This window comes from Bos indicus, chromosome 4 (genome assembly GCF_029378745.1).
Source record: "Bos indicus isolate NIAB-ARS_2022 breed Sahiwal x Tharparkar chromosome 4, NIAB-ARS_B.indTharparkar_mat_pri_1.0, whole genome shotgun sequence".
Lineage (NCBI taxonomy): Eukaryota > Metazoa > Chordata > Mammalia > Artiodactyla > Bovidae > Bos > Bos indicus.
The window spans coordinates 106,487,350-106,510,542 of NC_091763.1; the positions used below are offsets into that span (position 1 = coordinate 106,487,350).

General features: G+C 52.3%; 1 protein-coding gene and 1 gene segment (V, D, J or C); both read left to right on the forward strand.

The window, feature by feature from the left end:
* LOC109557711 (T cell receptor beta constant 1-like) overlaps positions 1-23,193 on the forward strand; it is a gene marked incomplete in the record, with an annotated part of 426,686 nt that overhangs the window by 389,830 nt on the left and 13,663 nt on the right.
* On the forward strand, positions 673-4,838 carry PRSS2 (serine protease 2). The gene is made up of 5 exons (XM_070788287.1): positions 673-688; positions 2,102-2,261; positions 3,633-3,886; positions 4,264-4,400; positions 4,637-4,838. Coding segments are annotated over exons 1-5 (705 nt in total). The 5' UTR covers positions 673-687; the 3' UTR covers positions 4,790-4,838.

The window sequence follows — 23,193 nt, forward strand, 5'->3', positions numbered from 1 at the left end:
AGTTTCATGGACAGAGGAGCCTGATGGGTTACGAGGCTGCAGAGTTGGATCGACTGAGCGCATGCGCACACATTCTCAACCTTTATCGCGCACCAGTTTCTCTACCTACCGCTGATTCCCTGATAAGGACTGAGATTTACCATTGTTCAAACCTTTTTTCTAAAATCTGATCCGGAACATATAATTCTGGCTCAGGCTGTCAGTTCCTAGCAGGTGTGGGCAATTTTCATCACCATTAGTGCAGGCTCCCAGGGTGACCAGGAGGCTGCTTAAAGAGAACCCAAGGCTGCGTGAGTGATGAGAAAGACAAGTGTCTTGATAGTGAGGAAGAGGAGGAATACGACACCGGTCTCTTATTACCCCAGTGCATCAGGTAAATGCCTACTTAATCCTTGGCCTCTCCTCCCTCCAAATGCCTCCCCCGACCCAGTCCCTCAAGCTCTGGTAGGAAGGAGAGCCAGCTTGAAGGCCCAGACTCACAAGAAACTCTGCCTCTCCCTTCTCATGACTTCCTGGTGTTGGGGTCCTGGTTGCCTAAGGCTTGGGCTTTGACCTTCTGACCCCGTAGTTTAGACTTGACCAGGTTCTTTTTGTGTACAGGTATGACATAGGCAAGACTTCTTTCCTCTCATGGGACCTCAGGATACCAAGCAGCCAAGTTTGCTACTAATATCAGCCCTTCCTTAAAGTAAGTTGAGTAAATCTCCATGAGGTCAGAGGATCCCCAGGGTCCCGGGTCATTCTGCTTTCCCTTCCTCCTCATTTCCATCATCCGCTCAGTTTAAGAAGGCTCAGCTGTGGGAAGCGGGGTCTTGGCTTCCCCTGTGTGCCTCACCCCAGAACATCCTCCTAAGAGTCAGCTAGTCTTCCTCTGTGTCCTCAGAAAGTAAGTTTCCTTATCACCCGGAGGTCATGAATCCACAGAGTGGCCAAACACAGCAGAACTGATGCAAGAGTCCAGGACAAGGGAAGCTGCAGGTGTGTTTGTCCTGGGAGGGGTGGTCCCCCTCCACCCCCTCCCTCTCCTCGGAAGGTATAAAGGCTCGCCACCAGCCACGCAAGCACACTTCTCCACCATGCATCCCCTGCTGATCCTTGCCTTTGTGGGAGCTGCTGGTGAGTCCCACGCATCGCTTCAGGTTCCACTAGCCCCTCTCCTGGCAGAGATACACGCTTCACCATTCCTCCGGCCTCTCCTGTTCTACCCCTGTGTGTTCTCCCCTCCCTGGCCAGCACCCCTCCTTCCCACTCTGGGGCTCTCTTTAACCTTCACTTCTCTCACCTTCTGCCCGGTTCCACTCCCATCCTCTCGTCCATCCATTTTGGGGCTTTGTTGGGAGAGGCGAGAAAGGCAAACCAGGTGGAGACGGTCTGTGAAATGAGCCAGGCCTTAAGTCTTGGCCGTGACAACCGTAGGTAACTCCACTCGAGCTGTTCCTAGCCTCGGATGCTCCTGGGGAGGCAGAAGGTGACTCACGGTGGAGTCCTGTTTATTGGCCTGAGGCTGTGACCCATGCACTGACTGTTTAAGCTTCCTGAGTAGTTTTAAGATTCCCAGATGTATAGCCACAGCTGCGAATCACTGTTCTATTAGCCAATAACAGTAACCACCTTTATCCTGCGCGAAGGGTACCTAGGCTCCCTGCTCAGGTGTGAGCTATGGGAGGAGCTGGTACAGCAAAGCCAAGGCTTTGTAGCCACATCTCCCCAGTGAGGCCAACCCATCGTGACAAACTTGAGCTGAAACTGCAGCGAGGAGTAGAATGGTGATGAATAAAAGGGAGAGAAGCAGCCAGTGGGTGAGAGGACCGCATTCAGACCCTACGATGCTGAGTGCACCATGACGGGGTTCACTGTCCTTGCCCTGGTGCCCCCAGGGAAGTCTGAGCCGGAGCCCCTGCAGGGTCCCTAGCTCTGTGCCCTGCAGACACACAACGACTCGGGAGAACTACCTGCTGTGAGACCAGCCAGGGATGCTCCCTGGTGGCCTTCCTCCCCTCCCTGTGCTCGGTCAGGAATCCTAATTAGCAGAGTCCAGCCACAGGGCTCCGGGCTCCACCCTCTTCCTGAATCAGCCTCTCCTCCCCTACTTCCACTCAAGTGGCTTTCCCCTCGGACGACGATGACAAGATCGTCGGGGGCTACACCTGCGCGGAGAATTCTGTCCCTTACCAGGTGTCCCTGAATGCTGGCTACCACTTCTGCGGGGGCTCCCTCATCAATGACCAGTGGGTGGTGTCCGCGGCTCACTGCTACCAGTAGTAAGTGCTGGGCCCCTGATGACTAAGCCCACTTCCCAGGGCCCTCTGGAAGAGCTGGGGTCCGTCCAGAGCTCAGAATGATGATGGGGAAGAGAAGAAGAAGTGGGCAATGGCAGCTGACTCGGCAGGAGCTGTGGGTGAAGAGGGGCACCTGCCAGGCTCCTCTGTCTATGGGATTCTCCAGGCAAGAATACTGGAGTGGGTTGCCATGCCCTCCTCCAGGGGATATTCCCAATCCAGAGATCAAACCCGGGGTGTTATGCATTGGCTGGCATAGGTTCTTTACCACTGGTGCCATCTGGAAAGTCCCATAAAAAGTAGGCACAGACTATTTTGAAGGTGGGAATAGCCAGTGGGAAAAGTGGGGAAAGACCTCACACAAATAATCTTTGCCAGTTGGCTGCATGTTAAAACCTTGTAAGATATTTTTTTTCATTTAAAAAAATTATTATGATTCCTAGTTCCCATTTAACTCAGAATTTTTAGGGCGAGTCTGAATATTGGTGAGTTTTCAACACTCTCTGCCTCTGGCAATTCTATACTCCTGGGCAGAACTGAGAATCACTCCCAAAAGCAAGGGTTCTCCAACCTGAATGCACACAATAATCACCTGGAGGGCCTGTTACAACACATGCTGCTGGGTCCCTCCTCCAGGGTTTCTGATGCAGAAACCCTGATGCAAGGGTCTGGGCAGAAGAGAGAATTGGAGTTGCTAACTCGTTCCCAGGTGACTGATGGTGCCGGTCCTGTGGCTGTTCTCTGAGAAGTGCTGTATTAGATCACAAATAGAGCTAGTGGTAAAGAACCCAGCTGCCAGTGCGGGAGATATAAGAGACGCAGGTTTGATCCCTGGGTGGGAAAGATCTCCTGGAGGAAGGCATGGACCCCCACTCTAGTATTCTTGCCTGGAGAATCCCATGGAGAGAGGAACCTGGTGGGCTACAGTCCATGAGGTCACAAAGAGTCGGACATGAGTGAAAGACTTAAGATGGACAGACGGACAGACAAATCAGATCACACAGGATGGTGGCCCTTACCAGATCAAGAAAGGAGGGAGAGGTTGCAGAGGTTGAAGGATGTCTGGGGAAGTTGAAATGGTGCATTTGCACCCAGGGCACTGGGCACTGAATGCATGCGGGGTGTGGGAAAGGCGGCTGGAAAAGCAGATGGTCCCTAGCCGGACCCCTTCACTGTATCCCTTCTCCATTGCCAAGGCCCCTGAAGCACAAAGGTTGTTGTCTCACACCTGCACTGACCTACCACCCCTCTACAGCCCTTGACATTCCTACACGCCCTCCTGCAAGCAGGAAGAACCCCTAGGGGACATGGGCCTGTGGACAAAAAGTCCTTAACTGTGCTTACCCTCAACAGCCACATCCAGGTGAGGCTGGGAGAATACAACATTGATGTCTTGGAGGGTGGTGAGCAGTTCATCGATGCGTCCAAGATCATCCGCCACCCCAAGTACAGCAGCTGGACTCTGGACAATGACATCCTGCTGATCAAACTCTCCACGCCTGCGGTCATCAATGCCCGGGTGTCCACCTTGGCTCTGCCCAGTGCCTGTGCTTCCGCAGGCACCGAGTGCCTCATCTCCGGCTGGGGCAACACCCTGAGCAGTGGCGGTGAGTGGGACCCTCACGTCTTCACCCTCTGACCTACCCACACTGCCCAGAACTGAGCATCGCCTGAGCTTGGTTCCAGTCTTTGCTTCCAATCTACAAATTCCCATCAAGTACCTACTACACATACAGGACTCTGTGCTGGGTACGAGAGGGGCAAGTGTCCCGGACTTGAGCCCGAGAATCAAAAGACAGGACAGATGTGGCCCCTGCTCTTAGCACCTTTAGAAAGGGGTCCGCAGCCAGCCTTCCGGGAATTGAAACTCAGTGTTCGTTGGGGACCTCTCCTGGCCGCCCTCAGGGTTCAGCCCTGGGTTGCCATCCCCCTTCCCATCCTAACCCACGTTTTCCTTTCCTTGATCCCTTCCTGTTCCTCAAAGTCAACTACCCGGACCTGCTGCAATGCCTGGAGGCCCCGCTGCTGAGCCACGCCGACTGTGAAGCCTCGTACCCTGGAGAGATCACTAACAACATGATCTGCGCTGGCTTCCTGGAAGGAGGCAAGGATTCCTGCCAGGTGAGACGCCTGCCCAGGTGTGGCAGCCTCCCTGGGGGCAGGATGTGAACGCCCAGGGCTGTGGGCTGATGGTCCCCTGGAGAAACAGGGAGGCTCGGCTGTGGCCTCTCTTGACAGTGAGAAGGGCGTGGGGCCCAGAGCAATGGGAACAGGGTCTTGTGAGGTTCAGACTGTGTGTGGCTCCCGTTCCCTTTTGTTCTCTGTTTATGAAGCTTATCTCATCACTTCCTCCCCAGGGTGACTCTGGCGGCCCTGTGGCTTGCAACGGACAGCTCCAGGGCATTGTGTCCTGGGGCTACGGCTGTGCCCAGAAGGGCAAGCCTGGGGTCTACACCAAGGTCTGCAACTACGTGGACTGGATTCAGGAGACCATCGCCGCCAACAGCTGAAGCCCTGCCCCTCTGCCATCATTATGCTAATAAAGAGACTGCTCTACCTGCCCAGGTGTGCACCTTCTTCGTCAACCCCCACCCCTACTCTGGGAAACACCCTCCCACCTGAGGTCAGACAGGGCACTACCCCTTACAAATGCGCCCCCTTCCCAAATGTGTTCCAGGGCACACTGGTATAACAGCAAAAGTGAAAGTCACCCAGTCGTGTCTGACTCTCTGTGATCCCGTGGACTGTAACCCACCAGGTTTCTCTGTCCATGGGATTTTCCAGGCAAGAATACTGGAGTGGGTAGCCATTTCCTTCTCCAGGGGATCTTCCCGACTCAGAGACTGGGTCTCCCCCGTTGCAGGCAGATTCTTTACCATCTGAGCCCCCAGGGAAGCCCACGTGTAAAGAGAAGGAACGCAGAGAATATCATCAGGGGGAGGGGTCCCTGGAGAAACTTCATTCCAAAAAGGCTGCATTTGCCTTGGTTTGTCTCTGTGTCATGAGTATGGAGCTGATGCGTGTACATGCATGCACACATGTGTGGGGCGTGGTCTGTAAGATCCCACACCTCCGCTCACTGGTCCCCACGCCTAGGGAAGCACCTGCCAATCACCTTGGCCTTTTCTGAGTCCCCTCCGTGTCCCCAGCACGTGTTCCCTCCTGGAAGCAGGAGGCCCCGCTGGCCCCTGTTTCCCCAGGACCAGCTAATGTGTCTGAGGGAGATGAGACCTCCCCGGGTCTCTCTCCCTCCCTCTCCTGAGAAACCTGCCTTCTGTTCTTCCCACGTGATGATATGAACACCCTCCTGAGTCCTTGATAGGCACTTTCACATTTAGTTCCCTCTACCTCTGCAGTGTTTATTATTCCGGAGATACGGACAAGGAAACAGAGGTTCAGACGAGGTTGTCAGTTCACCCACATCCCTCGTCCAGCAAATGACAGATTTGGAGTTGGCCTCTATTTGCCCGGCCCCCAAGCTTAACCCCTGCTTCCTCTACCCTACCTCATGGGCCCTCCAGCTGCCGCCCGTCAGCTCTGCTACTCAACATCTCTCCAGCTCATCCCCTGCCTGCAGCACTTCCTAAGGGGCACTTATCTCCTTGCAGTCTTCTAAGCCTGTGCTCAGGGAGATCCTGTGTGTTGTTCACTTTCTGGTTAATACCTTTCCTGCTGCCCCACAGCTTTCAAAGTAGAAGCCAAGCTCCTCATCACAGAGACACACGGTTTTTCCTGCTCTGGCCCTGCCTGTGTTTCCAGCCTGGGTTTCCTCACCCCTCCCTTCCCCTGCAGTGCCTCAGGGCTCAGAAGTGCTGGGGGTTCTTCCAACATGCCGTGTACCTCTGACCTCCAGCTCTGGACACTACTGCTCCATTTGACACAATGCCCTGCCCACCCACCTGTTCACCCTCTTCAGAAAAGTCCTTGACTCTTCCTGCTCCCCATTCTCTTCCCCACACCTCTGCACTGGCTCCATGACCCCCTGGTCTGAGTAAGGAGTCCTCATTCTCTTCCACGCTTCCTTCTATCACAGTTCTGCTCATGTTGCTTAGTGTGTATGGATGTGCCTACCGTGGCCTTCAACCATGAGCTTCTTATAGAAGATATCTTGTCTTACTCATCCTGGTATGTCTAATGATTAAACAACAGCTGAGATATAATAGGCAGCCAGGGGTTGAATGAATGAAGTATGAGCTAGAAGAGGAAGAAAATATACTGAAGAAAAGGCCTTCCAGAAGAACAGTTCTCAAAGTGTGGTCCCTGGACCAGCAGGACCAGAATCACCTGGGAATTTAGGAGAAAGGCAAATTATTAGGCTCCACCCCAGACCTACTGGGTCAGGAATTCTTAGACGGAGCCCAGCAGCTTGCTTTTAACAAGACTTCCAAGGCATCCTGATGGATGTCAGAGCTTGAGAACCAATGTGACAGAGAAAGCTCTAGACCAGTACTGTCTGTGAAAACAGCAGTCACCAACACCTTGACTAACTATATGCAGGCACGTGACAAACCTTTCTGCATGTGTGCATGCTAACTCACTTCAGTCGTGTGAGTCACTTTTCGACTCCATGGACTATAGCCCGCCAGGCTCCTCTGTCCATGGGATTCTCCAAGCAAGAATACTGGAGTGGGTTGCCATGCCCTCCTCCAGGGGATATTCCCGATCCAGGGATCAAACCCATGTCTCTTACGTTTCCTGCACTGGCAGGCAGGTTCTTTACGACTAGCACCACTGGGAAGCCCAATAAACCTTTTGCTGTTCATTTGCTCAGTCGTGTTCAACACTTTACGACCCCATGGTCTATAGGCCGCCAGGCTGCTCTGTCCATGGGTTTCTCCAGGCAAGAATATTAGAATGGATTGCCATGCCCTCCTTCAGGGGATCTTCCCAACCCAGGGATCGGACCCAAGTCTCTTATGTCTCTTGAATTAGCAGGTGGGTTCTCTACCACTAGCGCCACCTGGGAAGCCATTCAATAAACCTTTAGATGTATTATTTATGTCTCACAAGAGGTCCGTAAGGTAGGTCTTATTTTATCATCATCATTCCCATTTTACACTTAAGTAGTGTTAGTGTTAGTTGCTCAGTCGTGTCTGACTCTTTGCGACACCATGGACTGTAGCCTGCCAGGCTCCTCTGTCCATGGAATTCTCCAGGCAGGATACTGGAGTGGGTAGCCATTCCCTTCTCAAGGGGATCTTCCTTATCCAGGGAACCCGAGTCTCCTTCATTGAAGGCAGTTAAGGAAACTGGAGTTTTTTAAAAATCCAGTAATTTGCCCAAGGTTTGAAGCAGAGGACATGGGAGGGAGCTCTCAGTCTGGCTACTGGAGGTGAGATTGCCTGAGGAGTAGGGCTTCAGGGCTCGAGATCAGCACCTAGGAGAGTCCCAGATTTTAAATGAGGAGGCCGGAGTGCTGGTTCCAGCCCTTTCTCCTTGTCTCCTGCCACTTTGGGGGACCCTTTAGCCTCTCCAGACTTCAGTTACATCTGGGAAATTAGGAGACAAAGTTTGGGTTAAAATGGATCAATTCACGTGCAAAAGTTTTAAAAAATTACATAGATATTATTTGCGGGTCTCCTCCCTACATCCCAACACCCACCTTGAGAAACGTAACCAGCAAGCTTTCCCTTGGGTCCCCTGAGCACTACGGCATTCTTGCCCCCTCAAGTGGCCACACTGAGTGCAGCTGGTTAAGTCGAACCAAAAAATGAGGAAAGGCTGCCCCCTGCTGTCGAAGATGAAGAAAGGCTTCACGTGGCATCTGCCTGACCTGTCTAAACTTTCACCAAACAAAAAGCTTCGTGGGCACTTAACTACTAACAGTGTGACAAAGTTGAGACAATCCCCATGAAAACAAAAGGTGATTGTGGAACCAAGGCAGGGTGGTATTCTTTGTAAGTTTAAGTTGGCGTGAGAGTCCCCAGGTCAAAAGGAAACTCTAACTTAGGGAGTAAATTACTGAAGTGCAAATACCCAAGGCAATTTTGTGCCTAATTGTTTATTTAAATACGAATTAATAAACCTAGAGACTTGGAACTCTGAACATCCTGGGGATTACTCAGAAATACTGTTTTTCACCAGGCTCCTAGGTGACTGGAGATTCATTCAGCAAATTCAGTACCATGAAACAGCTTCTTATATAAACTGTTCTTCCTTGAAAAAAATGACTTTATAAATGAAACAAGTATTTTTTTTTACAGTGGTCGATTTCAAAATATCACTTAAAGTAGTATTTTGTTGTTTTTCTTTTAAAATTTTATTGTTTTACTTTAACATAATATAGATAATAGCTCTATTACCCATTTAAAATAAAATCGCTATCTATGGCTCAAAAACCAACACTATAAAGTTGACACTGAGAAATGTCAATTTTACTTACACTCTGCTTCTGTCTCCTCCATTTATTCTTAACAGGTAATCGCTTTTACCCATCTCTTTTGTAAACTTCCAGTATTTCTTCATGTAGCATGAAACACAGAGAAGTGTAATTCTTATTTTTCTCCTCTGTTAGACAAAGGTGGCATATAGAAACCTTATTCTACTGCTTGTTTTTAATCCAGTTAACAGTATATATTAGAAAGCTTTGCATAGCAGTATAAAGCGCTTTCATCCATTTTTAGCATTGAATAATATTCTGTTTTGTGAATGTGTCACAATTTATTTACCCAATCCTTTACTGATGGGTACTTGCGTTTTTCCCAATCCTTTGCTATTCCAAATAATGCAAATATTTTACACACTTGTTTTCATTTGTATGCAAAAGTAATTACAGGATAAACTCCCAAAGGTGGAATTTCTGGGTGAAAAAGTAAGAACATTTGTATTATTTATGGTGGTGGTGGTATTAGTCACTAAGTCGTGTCATAATATTTATAGATAGTTACAAATTGCTCCCATTAAGAGTTGCATTATTTAGAATGTCAGAGCGTGCTAAGTTGCTTCAGTTGTGTCCAACTCCTTGCAACCCTATAGACTATAGGCCTGCCAGGCTCCTCTGCCCTTGGGATTCTCCAGGCAAGAATACTGGAGTGGGCTGGCATGCCCTCCTCCAGGGTATCTTCCCCACCCAGGGATCCAACCTGTCTCTTTTGTTTCCTCCAGGGCAGGAGGGTTCTTTTCCCACTAGCGCCACCTGGGAAGCCCGGTGATAGAATGGTCTTCCACTATTCAGGTACTCAAATTGGTGAAAACTGACATTTCAATGCCGTTTTAGTTTGCTTTTATCACTGCAAGAGTTTTTTTTTCCCTGTGGTTAAGCACCATTTGGATCTTTTCTTCGGAACCTTCTCATTTTTATTGCACTGCTGGATTATTTTCTTATTGATTTCTAGAAGTTCATCATCATGAGATCAGCCCTCATGATGAGAATTGCTAATGCTTTCCCCATATTGTCATTTATCTTTGACTCTGTGTATGTTCCCCCTACAAATGTTATCATTATGTGGTCAAGTTTGTCTTTTTTTGCTCCTAGACATTGAGTCATAGTCTGAAAGGCCACAAAAGAAAGCGCCATCTAGTGAAATGAGATCGAGACTACTCAACTGGAGTTTCAGTTTCAAGGTCATCCTGTGCAGGGAAAATCAAATATCTGGCAAAAGTATAAAATGTTTGCCCTTTAGGGAAAAAGAGGAAGAAGACCTTGACTACGATTACGTGACCAAGCGATTGCATTTCAACGTTCCCGAGGCTGTATTCACCCAGTTCTCCGCCTCAGTGTCCCGGAAAGCCCTTTACCGATCCCTGCTGTCTGAAGTCCGCAGTGAGAAGTGAGGCAGCCGACGACACAGGTGGTTCCCCCCTCACCTCACACTGATTAGAAGTACAGCTCTCCCACCACCCCCATCGCACCCTCAAGGTCATTGCAATGCACTGAGCTGAGCTATAGCTGATTCATGTTGCTGTACAGCAGACGTAACACAACACTGTCAAGCAATTATCCTCCAATTTAAAAAGAAAAAATGTTTTTAAAGTGAATGCAAAAAAAGAAAAGAAATACAGCTCTCAGCTATGACTTTACGCCTGGGAAAGCTCTACCTCTGTGTACCTGGTGGGTGTTCTCTGGACCACCCTGGAGGTTGAGTTGGGCCGAAGGGGCAGAGTCTGGATTCTGTGGGACCCCATTCTCAGATAAAACGTGTGATCTCTGGGTGCCTGGCGTCAGGGGCAGGCCAGGGATAAAAGGGGCTGCTACTATGAAGACAGCCTACAGAGGGGCGGATCCCGGGGCAACCAGCCCTGACACAAAGGCGCACAGCTCGGAGGATCCGAGAAGGCCCTGAAGAAAGGGCACGAGGTGAGGAGGGAGCCCCCGGCCTTGTCTGTACCCGCCACACACCCCCCACCCCCGCCACCCTTAACACGCACCCAGAGTGCTGATGTCACCCCTCGCCCTCCAATGTCCTCAGCGGGCACCTCTCTGGTGGATCCTCCCAGACTCCCTCTCCGAGGGGCGGGCCCATGGGAGGGGCCGTTTTTGTATAAAGCTGTAACGTTGTGGGGACAGCGGGGCCACGGTGATTCAACCCTATGGGAATCCTTTACAAAAACCTTTCTGCCTGTCCCAGTGCCCATCATCTTTCGCTCTTCTCCTGGGTCACCGGCCCAAGGGTGGCTTGGGTGGGAAGGCCTCCACCTCCCCCCACCATTTACCTGTCAAGCCAAAACCATGGAGCAGGACAGGTCTGGATCAGAGCTGAAGCTTCCAGGCAGAAAGGCCAGATGTAAGAAGATGCCTCTGTGGCCTCAAGGATGAAGGACTCAGGGAGACCCTTTATCCCACTCCCACACTACCCGCTCCCTGCCCAGGGCAAGGTCAATGGGAAGGTGCGTGGGAGGTGACCCACTCTATGAAACAAGAAGTCAGCACTATGCCAGCACCCCGCCATGGATGCTCATGGATGTCTGGGACCCTGCCCACATCCCCAGGCCCACATCCCTGTGATGAACCCTCAGGAAGAATCAAAACAGGGGCTCAGGGCCCTGTGGATGGACTCTGTCCATGCTCCGAGGCCCCAAGAGTCAAGAGTCGAAAATATTCTTTCGTGCAATATCCATAAAGCACAGGAGAGGACTCCCAGTCCCAGAGTCCATCAGACACCAACGCAGACCCCGTCTGCTCTACCCGCCTCTAATTGCTTTCCTCCTTGCTCCGCTTCACTGTGTGAACACTGAGGTTTTCTTTGGAAAAGGCACCAGGCTCACGGTTGTAGGTAAGACACAGTCCGGGTCTTTCCTGGCCCTTCGGAGGGGAGGGCGGTCCCAGGTGTGCGTTGTAGGGTGGCTGTGTTCTGATGTGTTATGACTATCACTTCGGCCCAGGGACCAAGCTGACGGTTGTAGGTAAGGCTGGGGTCTCCAGGTGGGTACCATGAGGGAGCACTCCCTCCAGGGGAACATAGGAAGAAAGGGATGACCCAGGTCCCGGGGTCCGGGGGCCCTGGAAAGCTCTGGAAGGCTATGCGGGGTGTTTGAAGGGGGCTGGTGTCTTTGGGAGGGAAGAGATCCTTGAACGCCCCAACCTCTCCTCGAATCCCGGCTGTGCTCAGCAGAGGAGGGGAGGTTTTGAAGTGAATCCTGGAGTCTTGGCTTTGGAGACTTCTACTTTTTTTGGGGTGGGGGGCGGGGAGGGAAGACGGCTCGCTGCGGTAGGTAAGCCAGCAAGGACTGGAGGGCTGGGAACATGCAGGGAGGGGCAGAGTCCAGATGGGGCCTCTGTCTTGGGTGCCTAGGTTAAAGCGCGTGTTTATCAGGAAGATCTGAATTCCTGTCTTGGTGAGTTCTTGTCTTGATGAGGCGGGCAGCCTCCATCTCCAGTAATTTCATGGGCGGGCTCGGCTAAGCCTGGTTTCCCTACTGGGAGGCAAGTAATCTCAGAAAGGGGTCACCTTGTCCATCCCCTGTCTCCTTGGAGGATGCCCATCGAAGCCAGGGTAGATGGGAGAGCCTCTGGCCCCGGAGCTGTCAGTCCTTCCATTTTTCTCCCGCCTGCAGAAAGGAGATGGACACAGGAGAGGCGGGTGGGGAGTTCCGCACTGTAGGTTGTAAACCCCCTCCACCCTGGGAGTTAAAGTTCTGCTAAGGAAAGGAACAGGAGAGCCACAGGTGAATGGGGGGAGGAAGGATTCGGAGGTGCAGGCGAGTTTCCCTACTAGTCTTTAGGGTTGTGTGACTAATGATAGACTCTATTTCGGCAACGGGACGAAGCTTTCCGTCTTGGGTGAGTACAGGTCTTCCCCAGGGATGGTGTGCTGTGAAGCTGGAGTTCTAGAAGTTCCCCTTAGAGAAGGCTGGGATTGAGAACATGGCAGAGAAAAGGCTGAGGGTAAGGGTGAGCAGAGAAGGTGTGAGAACCCCCAGAAGTTCTTGGGGAAGGTCGTCTCTGGAAGGAAGGACCCCATGTTACCAGCCACTCTGGGATTTGCCACACCCGCATTGTGCTGTGGAGCAACCAGGCACAGAACTTTGGACATGGGACCTGGCTCGCCGTCCTGGGTAAGATGCAGGACCCAGGAGGTGGGGTCGCTGTCTCTGGGACCAGAGTGTCTGTCTCTCCTCCCTGCCCTGACGGAAGGAGGTCAACTAAACTCTGATCCCCGTGGGGCTTCCGAGGAGCTGGGTCTGCCATCTCTTTATTTTTTTTTAATATTAATCTTATTTATTTGTGGCTGTGCTGGGTCTTTGTTGCTATGCGGGCTTTTCTCTAGTTGCAGACAGCAGGGTCTACTCTCTAGCTGTGGTGTGCGGGCTTCTCATTGCGGCGGCTTCTCTCTTTGTGGAGCACCCGCTCTAGGCATTTGGGCTCAGTAGCTGTGGCGCACGGGTTTAGTTGCCCCGCGGCATAGGGGATCTTCCCCGACCAGGGATCAAACTTGTGTCCTCTACACTGGCAGGCGGACTCTTAACCCCTGGACCACCAGGGAAGCCCCCTGCCCTCGCTTTAGAGGCAGCTCGGTTGATGCCTCTGTTTCTCATCTGAGTCTTCTGCCCACAGGCTGCCTCCTCACACCTCTAAGCTCACCCCTCCTTCTTACATGCGTGGATCGGCTCCTCCGAAGTTTCTTCCTCTTTCCCCACCTTTCCCCAGAGTGTGCTTAGGCCTTTTTCCTGGTGGCATCCCTTTGGTCCAGCGCCATGAACCCAAGCAGGGAAAAAAATGGCCATTCCGGCTCTCGAGGACCTAAGACTTTTGCCCTGCCTGAGGTTTCTGGGGGTTTTGCCACAGCCACCTGCAGCTGTGGGCCTATAATTCGCCCCTCCACTTTGGAATCGGCACCAGGCTCATCGTGACAGGTATCGGGTGGGAAGTGGGGTGCAAGGGCGTGCGGGGTCAGAGCCACCTTTCCCTCCCAAGGGAGCACCTCCAGCTTGCTGCACTGCGTCTGATGCGGCTACTTGGCCCAGGGCTCTGAGGAGCTGTGCTTTGTCTCCAGCCTTGTCTCCCTCTTCTTCTTGTTCTCCAGGACTCCTCATCGCTCCTGTTTTGGCAGGTGTGCTGTTCGCTTTCCCTTTCTTATCTGATCGTCTCCATTCCCACCCCCATTCTAACTCCAATCCTGCACTGTTGAGCCCCTTTTGGCGCATAGCCCTGTCTTCTATGTTAAAACCTACCCCCAGCACCTCCCTCCAGCTCAGAACCTGTCCTTGCTTTCCTCGTGCTTCGTCTATCCTTGTCTGTCCTTCATCCTTCCTCTGTCTCCACCAGTCTCCAAGAGCCATGCGTGTCGTCCAGAGCTGGTTTAAGAGACCAGGAGGCAGTGGGGGAGCAGCTTGGTGAGACTGAGCTGGTCTGAGGGGGGCTCCTGAGCCCTGAGGGCAGAGGTCCAGGTCACAGCATCACTTGAGCTTGCAGGAGTGTCCCTGGGGAGCACTGCACTTGGTGGGGTCAGAGGAGGTAAGCCTGAACAAGTTGTTACAACTGGAAACTTATACCCTTTTAGCAAGAGACAAGGCAGAAAGAGGAGTAATAGTTTGGAGGCCCCATAGTGTCAAGCCTCAGAATCTGTGCTGAGATAATGGAGCCAGTGGCTCATGATTAAACACTAACACACCATCACAACCCTCGGGAGGAAGCGGGCAAGGGTGAGGTGGATCTGGGCTGGAGTTGTAGACACAGCCAGAGGAATGGACCACTGAGCTCCTACCAGACTGGTCAGCTGGAGCAGGCTTTGCCCTGCAGATGGGAGCACATGCCAGGGAACGTGGTGGAGATTGGAAAGTACAGATCATTGGGATTCAAAATGCATCAGTTCTGGGGGAAGAGGGGCTCTCGTGCAATTTGCAAAGTGACCTAAACTGGCTCAGGCCCTTGGAGATGTAAATATAAAACAGAGATGACAATGGTGGTCTCTTGGAGTTCTGAAATTGTAAGGGACTAAATCCTTATGGCAGGAAGAGAAGGGGACGACAGAGGAGGAGATGGTTGGATGGAATCACTGACTGACTCAATGGACACCAGTCTGAGCAAACTCTGGGAGATAGCGAACGACAGGGAAGCCTGGCGTGCTGCAGTCTATGGGGTCACACAGAGTCAGACACGACTGAACAGCAACAACAAATCGTGTGCAAATCCTTTGTAGAGGACTCAGAGGATGCCGCCATCCCTTCCATTCCTGTGTATCCTCACTGTGTCACAGACACAAACCGGGGCTTGATTTTCTCAATAGAAACATTCCCCAAACTTGGATAAAGTGGAGACATCTGGGTTTGCCACATTTCTGCTCCACAAACTCGCTCCCAGAACAGAGCTAAACACAGGTCTCAGTGCATTTTGGCAACACGGAGGATGCTTGAAAGGTAGATGTGTTTTTTGGTTTTACTTTACTCCTCCACGTCCTCACACGAGGGCCTGCCTTCCAACAATTTCAGAAATTCTCTCCCATTTGTCAGGCGTGTGAAAGGGCCTGGAACCCTCTGATGAACTGGCCTTCAGACTTTGGGGTTTGTTCATTTCAACACTTTTGCTGCTTTGAATATAATGCATGACTGGAACTAGGATTCCAAAGTCAGTAGGGAGGTTTGGAAATAAGAAATAAGACAGGGTTCAACCTCAGAACAGTTTTTTAATGGGGTTCCAGCCATTCTGGGCCAGCTCCCACACACCCCAGCACCCGTGTAGGAGTCAGTTTGAAACATCAGATAGGATAATAGCCAAAGGCACATAGGCTTCCCAAAGCAGGTTACATGTAAAAGCAAAACAAAAGGTGGGTTCAGTATAATATAGAGAAAAGCATGTCAGCTATAACAGGAAAAGTATCTTTTCTAGGGAAGAATATGTATGCATGCTAAGTCACTTCAGTTGTGTCCGACTCTGTGCAACACTGTAGCCTGCCAGGCTCCTCTGCCCATGAGATTTTCCAGGCAAGAATACTGGAGCGGGTTGCCATTTCCTCCTCCAGGGAATCTTCCCCACTCAAGGATCGATTCACGTCTCTTATGTCTCCTGCATTGGCAGGCACGTTCTTTACCACTGAGCCACCTGGGAAATCCCAGGGAAGAATGGCTAATTCTAATTAATATGTGTTATCACTCAAACAGGTAAACATATACACCCTGCAAAAACAGAAAAATAATTATTAGATTCAGTCAGTCTGGTTTCCAGGTCATATTGTTAGGAGGAATCTTCTGTCTCAAAATCCAGGCTTATTCAGCTCTCCTATAATTACTTCCAGGTCTGAAAATTAGATAGTCATGCACCAAAGAGGGATTTGAGCTAGGAAGAAAACAGATATACTCACTTAATGGATTTTCCAACACGGCTGCAAGAATAAGACATTTCAAACAAAGCCAGAAAACTCAGGATATGATGCCACCTTAGGGAGAGCAGGAGGCAGTCAGTAGTGTATATCCACGGGGTAACCAAGAAAGAGGGTGACTAATAGCAGAAGATTGGGATGGTGACCCCTAAACAAACAGAACCTCCTGCTATATAATTTTATGATGATGCCGTGTCCCCTTTCCTTGTTGCCCTCAATTCACACACACACAACCCCTGCCACGCCCAGCCAGCTCTCAGGCCGGTCCTGGCCCCCACCCCTGTCCTTCCAGATGATCTGAGCCGGGTCCACCCGCCCAAGGTGGCTGTGTTTGAACCCTCGGAAGCAGAGATCTCCCGGACCCAGAAGGCCACGCTCGTGTGCCTGGCCACAGGCTTCTACCCCGACCACGTGGAGCTGACCTGGTGGGTGAACAGGAAGCAGGTCACAACTGGGGTCAGCACGGACCCTGAGCCCTACAAGGAGGACCCTGCACGGGATGACTCCAGATACTGTCTGAGCAGCCGGCTGAGGGTGACCGCGGCCTTCTGGCACAACCCCCGCAACCACTTCCGATGCCAAGTCCAGTTCCACGGGCTCACGGACCAGGACCAGTGGGAGGAGCAGGACAGGGCCAAGCCCGTCACCCAGAACATCAGCGCCGAGGCCTGGGGCAGAGCAGGTGAGCCGGCCGGGAGGGAGTCAGAGCTGACAGAGGAGAGATCCAGGGAGAGGAGAGGGAAGGCTGCACACAGAGTGAAAGGGTGGCGGGGGGCAGCCCAGCAAGAGGGTGGACAGGGCACCTCCTCAGGCAAACTCCTCCCCCAGATCCAGATCCTCAACCCAGTTCAGCTGTGCTGGTGGGTCCCCTCCCTGCCCGCCTGCATAGCTCAGTGTCCCAGTGGTGGGTCCCCATCCCCTCCAGTGCTGCCTCCTTCCATGACCCTGAGGATGCTGTGGCCACATTGGCACAGGCAGTGCTGGGACTTCAGAGGCTGCTCTGAGCCTGGGGGTCAGTGCTGACTAAAAGCTAGCTTAGTAGGTCTTTTCGTTTATTTGTTTTAAGCATCTCAAAATACCACGTATTTATTCTTGCATAGTTTTAATGTATCAGGAATCTGGGCATAGCTTAGCTGGCTTGTTTATCTCAAGATGCTACAAGCAGATGTCAGCCAAAGCTGAGTCTTATCTGAAGGCTCAGCTGGGGCAGGATCCACTCAAGTTCACGTGGTTGTTGCCGAGATTTAGCATCTTGCCAGCTATTGGACTGAGGAAGGCTGGCTTAGCTTTGAATCGGGTTTAGAAGATGCAGGCTCTCATCCACTTCCCTCCCCTTTCTTTCTTTCAGACTGTGGCGTCACCTCCGGTAAGTGTCCTTCTCCTCCTATGTCCCCACCTCCTATTATCTTTGCTCTGGAATCAGAGAATGCTGAACCCATGGACCCTGGTGGGGGCTATGAGGGCAGGAGGCCACAGATGACCAGCTCACAGGTACCTACCTGCTCTCCCTTCCTGCCAACAGCATCTTATCAGCAAGGCGTCCTGTCTGCCACCCTCCTCTATGAGATCCTGCTGGGGAAGGCCACCCTGTACGCTGTGCTGGTCAGCGCCCTGGTGCTGATGGCCATGGTAAGGAGGGGGCAGGATGGGGCAGGCAGGTTGGAGGGGACACTTGAAATGCAGCAACACAGACCTAGGAATGTAGAGACCCCACCAGGACCAGAGGTGGGCAGAGAGGAAGAGGGGGTTCACCCGCATGCCTCAGAAGACCCCTTGCACCTCTGTGATCACAGTGGAAGAGCCGTGCTGGGCGGGAGAAACTGGGGTCACCAGAAAACCCAATGGCTGGATGTTGGGAGGAGACCTGCTATTTGTCTTGTCAGTGGGACACCTGCTTCCTCTCGGTCCCCAGCACTCCTGGCTCCTTGTAACCCTCACACCTTCTCTTCCTCAGGTCAAGAGAAAAGAGTCCTGAAGCCAGCTTCCGGCTGTTACTGCCCTGATGGGAATTCTGCTTTTCCCGTTCCTACCCAGTGCTTCTGAAGAGCTGCCCTCATCTCTGGACTCAGCGCAGTGTCCACGGCCATGTGAGGGTGCCCCAAACTCTCAGGACCAGGATCTCCCTAACCCAGGGCAGACCCTAGGGTGACTGAACTTCCTGAACCAATAAAAATGCTCTGTTCTGGCTTGACTCTGCCTTGTGAGTATCTAGATACCTCTTCTGTCCATCTCTGAAGTCCCATGTGACTCCAGTCAGGGTACAAACTGGAGCTCTTCAAGGACAGTCCCCTGCTGTCCTTTCAGGTAGGAGGTGTCACATGCTCCTCCTTGTCAGGGAAACTTAAGGATGTGTGAAAGGGGGTGACTGGTGAAGAGAGAGGCTTCCTCTGGAGTAGTCTAGAGAAATGCTGATGTTAACTTTAGGAATTTTCTGTCCTACTTAATCAAGATGCTCTGAGGTAGAGCTGACCTACACAGGTGTGTCTACCTGCCAAGTGGTCATGACCTCATGGCCAACAAAGCTCAAAGTCATTTGTGTCACCTACGCAGCCTCCCCGAGGGCACTCACAACTCAGCTTGCTTCACCACCAAGGAGTGTTTCCAGGAGAGAAGAAAAGTCACTGACTTGGGACTCTGTTCTCAGTACCAAGTGTGTCTGCTAGTTTAAATTATAAAGCCAGTTAGAAATTTCACTCAAGTGAATTAAGCAGATGTGAAAATGTCCCCTGATGAGTCCTCAGAGGATGGAAAATAAAGTTCCCTAAAACCAAGGATCAGCCTTCTTGCTATTTCTAGAAATCCTTCCAAAGCTCTTTATTGTCACATGGTCACCATGGTGACTTAACCCAAAGCCCTCAAAATGGCATAAAAGATCCACTGTTGTCCTCCGTCTGTCTACACTCACCCTCGCTCCTGTCACCCCGAACCCCCTGAGCCACTGGCTTGCAGGTCGTGTTGCACTCCTCTACCTGGAATGGCAAATATGTAAGCTCCTACTGATCCTTGAAGATTTACCAGTGATATCTTCCCTATAAGAAGCCTCTGTGCCTCTGCACCACCCCCATGATGTTGGAGGAAATGCACCATGCATTTTGATATCACAGTGCCCTGTGCCCACTTCCTTCCTACACTGACCACACTTGGTGGAAACTACCCCTTTTCTTGTCTGACACCCCTACTTGAAGGTCACTCCACGATGGCAGAGTTGTGTTTTATTACAGTAGCCATGGGATGTGGCTTAGTACCTTGGTTCAGTGTGTGTGTGTGAGTTGCTCAGTCTTTGCGACCCCATGGACTGCCACCTGCCAGGCTCCTCTGTCCATGGGATTTTCCAGGCAAGAATACTGGAGTGGCTTGCCATTCCCGTTCCCAGGGGATCTTCCTGACCCAGGGATGGAACCCAGGTCTCCTGCATTGCAGGCAGATTCTTTACCATCTGAGCCACATGGAAAGCCCATGTTCAGTGTACATATCCATTAAATTATCTTGGAATCAATGAATGAATCAGTGAGTTCACCCACAGTGACCCAGTTCAAGAGCAGATATCACCCTAAGGCCTGCCTGAAACAGACAGGGACCCTCCCCCTCCCAATCCCGCAGCACACAGCCTTCTTTATGGCAACACATGCGTGCATTCTAACATGGGTCTCTCATATACAACCACGTGCATATACACATATGTCTCTGTATATGTGTGCATGTGAATAGCCATCCGCTTGCTAAGCACATATCATTGCAATGTTTGCTATTAACCTCCAAGAAAATAAAGATATACAAGTCACAGTCCTCAAGAATCTTCCCTGTTCACTAGGGGATAATTCATGGATAGAAAGAGTTAATATACAAACAATGCGAGTTACTATAATGCAGGCAGAGGCTAGCACTCAGTTTCTGACTGGGACCATCAGGGGAGAGTCTGGGAGGGTGGCAGACTCTTCACAGGAAGAGTTGGTCTCAGTTATCCAAGTGGGAGAGAGGTCATGAGAATCAGGCGTATGAATGAGACAGGAAGGTACAGGGTCAGGGACCTTGCACTCAGCATTCAGGTCCTTGCACTCAGCTGGCTTCGAGGTTCAGAGATGACAGTCATAAGTCTGTAAAGGCAGATTGGGGCTTCCCGCTTGGACAGTGGACTCTATCCTTGTCGCAGCATGAGGCGGGCATAGAGTAGACATGCACTAAACATCTATTGGAGAAAGCAATGGCACCCCACTCCAGTACTCTTGCCTGGAGAATCCCATGGATGGAGGAGCCTGGTGGGCTGTAGTCCATGGGGTCACTGAGGGTTGGACACGACTGAGCGACTTCACTTTTACTTTTCACTTTCATGCATTGGAGAAGGAAATGGCAACCCACTCCAGTGTTCTTGCCTGGAGAATCCCAGGGACAGGGGAGCCTCGTGGGCTGCCGTCTATGGGGTCACACAGAGTCAGACATGACTGAAACGACTTAGCAGCAAACATCTGTGCACTAGTGAAGGGAAAGGAGTTGGAGGGCAAGTGCAGAGCTGTGAGTCCTCCTGCCCTGAGCTGACATCACCTGCTCTGTGGATGGTCCTCCCACCCACCTCTCTATAAATGCCAGTCTGCACCTGAGCACAGAGAGTCCCAGAGGGGAGCCCTGATGACATAGGAGAGCTCCTCAGGGTGGCATCTGTTCCAGGAGGGGCCTCTCTGCCCCCTCCCCCATCACTAGCACCCTGCCCTTCCCCAAGCCCCTCCCCACTCTCAGTGTACCCTGAGTCTGTCTCCTCTCACCCCACTCAATCAGACCAGCCTCTGCCACCTGCACTTCCTGCCTCTGCCACGCAGTTGGAGGAGGGGCACCAGAGGAGAGGACATTTTTGTATCACAGTGTAACATTGTGGGGACTGGGGGGTGGGCACAATGATTCAGTTAGAGGAAGTACTTTTACAAAAAGCCCTGCCTCAGAAAATAGACCCATGCAGCTTATCAGGAACCTAGCCCCGAGCTTAAGATGGGGAGAGTGACTGGAAGAAGTCCCTGGAGCAGGTCCCTCTGTGGTCTCACAGGGACCTGGACTCTGATCACCTCTGCCTCTCCCTGCTCCACACTCAGCTTCCAAGGAACACGAAGAATCAAGCCATCAGAGTGGGATCTTCACAAAACTTGATCTTGGACAAAGTACTTGCAGTTGTGTTATTTGTTAAGCACTCACAACAACCTCCTGGTGAAGATATTAACCCATTTTTCAGATGGAAAAACTAAGGCCAGAGAGGTTACAGGTCACAGAAATAGTAGGAAGCAGGGTCTAGCCTGAAACACTTACCAGTCCAGCAAAACCTCCACCCCTAGTGCCTCTTCCAATTTCACCACCATGTCAGCCCCCAAGTCAAGCTCATTCTCTGCAAAATTGGGGGTGACCTCATGTCCAGACCACTTCTCCACTAGTTCTGGAGGCAGATCGGGAGAGAGAAGCCAGGGAGGAGAAGGAGGGTGGCCCCAGACTGTTCCAGGGGAGGAGGGGAAGAGGGAGGAATTCTTGCTAGCCCCTTCCCACTGTGCTCCTATGAGGAGCAGCACTTCGGGCCAGGGACCAGGCTCATTGTGCTAGGTAAGAATGCTTCTCCAGGGGGAGGGAGGGTGGAATGCCCAGACTAGATGATTCCCCCAAACCCTGGCTTTGGGGGAGTGGGCGCTGGAGCCTCCCCGGCTGCTCTCCGAGAAGGCAAAGTTTGCGCCTGGGTCCCCAGGGCTGTGTGAACGCCGTGCAGCTGTACTTTGGAGCTGGTTCCAAGCTGACTGTGCTGGGTAAGGAGGGCAGTTGGAGTCCCTAAGCGTTCCCTCGGGTGGGATGCAGAAAGGTGGGCAGCTGCCATCTCCCTTCGGGGCTGCGCTCAGGGTCGGTGGGGACCTGGGCTGAGTCTGGGCATCAGAGAAGGGCAGCGCTGGTTTTTGTCCTGGGTCCCCGGGCTGTGAGCCAAAGCACTCAGTACTTCGGCGCGGGCACCCGGCTGTCGGTGCTAGGTGAGCGGGGACGCCCCCGGGGACCCGGGGGATGAGCGGCGGGTTTTTGCGCGGGGCTGGGGGGCCGTGACTCAGAGACGCTGTACTTCGGGCCGGGCACGCGGCTCCAGGTGCTAGGTGAGTGCGGGCGGCGCGCCTCGATTTTTTGTGGGGCGCCCCGGCATCGCCCTGACCTCTGGGGCCGGCAGCGGGCTGACCGCGGTGGGCGAGAGTCCGCGCGCTGGCCGCGGGCGGCGGGGTCAGGGCGGGTCGGATCCGGGCGCTTGGTCCTCTCCCTGGCTGGTGCCGGGCTCTGGGACCCGGAGGGCGAGCAGCTGTGCTCTGAGGGGTTTGCTTGCGGGACTGGGACTCTGTGAGCCAGTGAGCGGTATTTTGGCGCCGGCACCAGGCTCACGGTCACAGGTGAGATCTGAACGCCTCCCTGCCTTCTCTTCGCGGCCCCTCTTGTCCCCGGAGATGGGTGGGGTGGGCTGGAGCGTGTGGCCACGTTGTCCACCTGTGGAGTCAGCTCTACAAGGGATGAGGGGCCATGATTGGGGTTCTCATAGTCCTGGAACAGAGAGGTAGGGCAAGGGGGGCTTTAGTCTTTTTGTTTTTTCCCTAAGATATTAGGGACCTTGTGAACCATGGCGAAAAAGAGAATTTATTAGGACTCTGAGAGCTGCTTGATTGGAGAAAAAGACTGAGGAGGGCGATCTGGGCTGAGAGGAGAGTAGAAGTGGGTGTAGCAGCTGCAAAGGGGAAAATGAGCTGGGGGTGGGGGGCAGGAACAGGCAGGATTGCGGCCAGGAGGGTGAGCCCCCTGCAGAGCTGGCTCCAGGCAGGAAGAGATGCAAGCTTCCACTGAATCGGCCAGGAGGAAAAAGATGATGGAGGAAAGTGGAACAGAGACTTGAAAGAGACAGACAAACACGAGGCAGTGAGGGAAAGAATCCAAACAGGTGAGGGTTCGTTGATTTACTGTTTGGAAGTTTGGATTTAAATTTAGGTTTCGAACCTCTTCCTCTCTTCTTAAGTCCAGACCCCTGCCGGCTAGGCTGTGTGTACAGCACACGCGGGCTGAGTGGGAACCTGGGCTACTGGGGGCATTTACTCATCATATGGAGCTGCCTCACCGCACCCCCGCCAGCCTGAAATTCCCCTCCTCACACCAGGTCTTCTAGGTTAAACAGC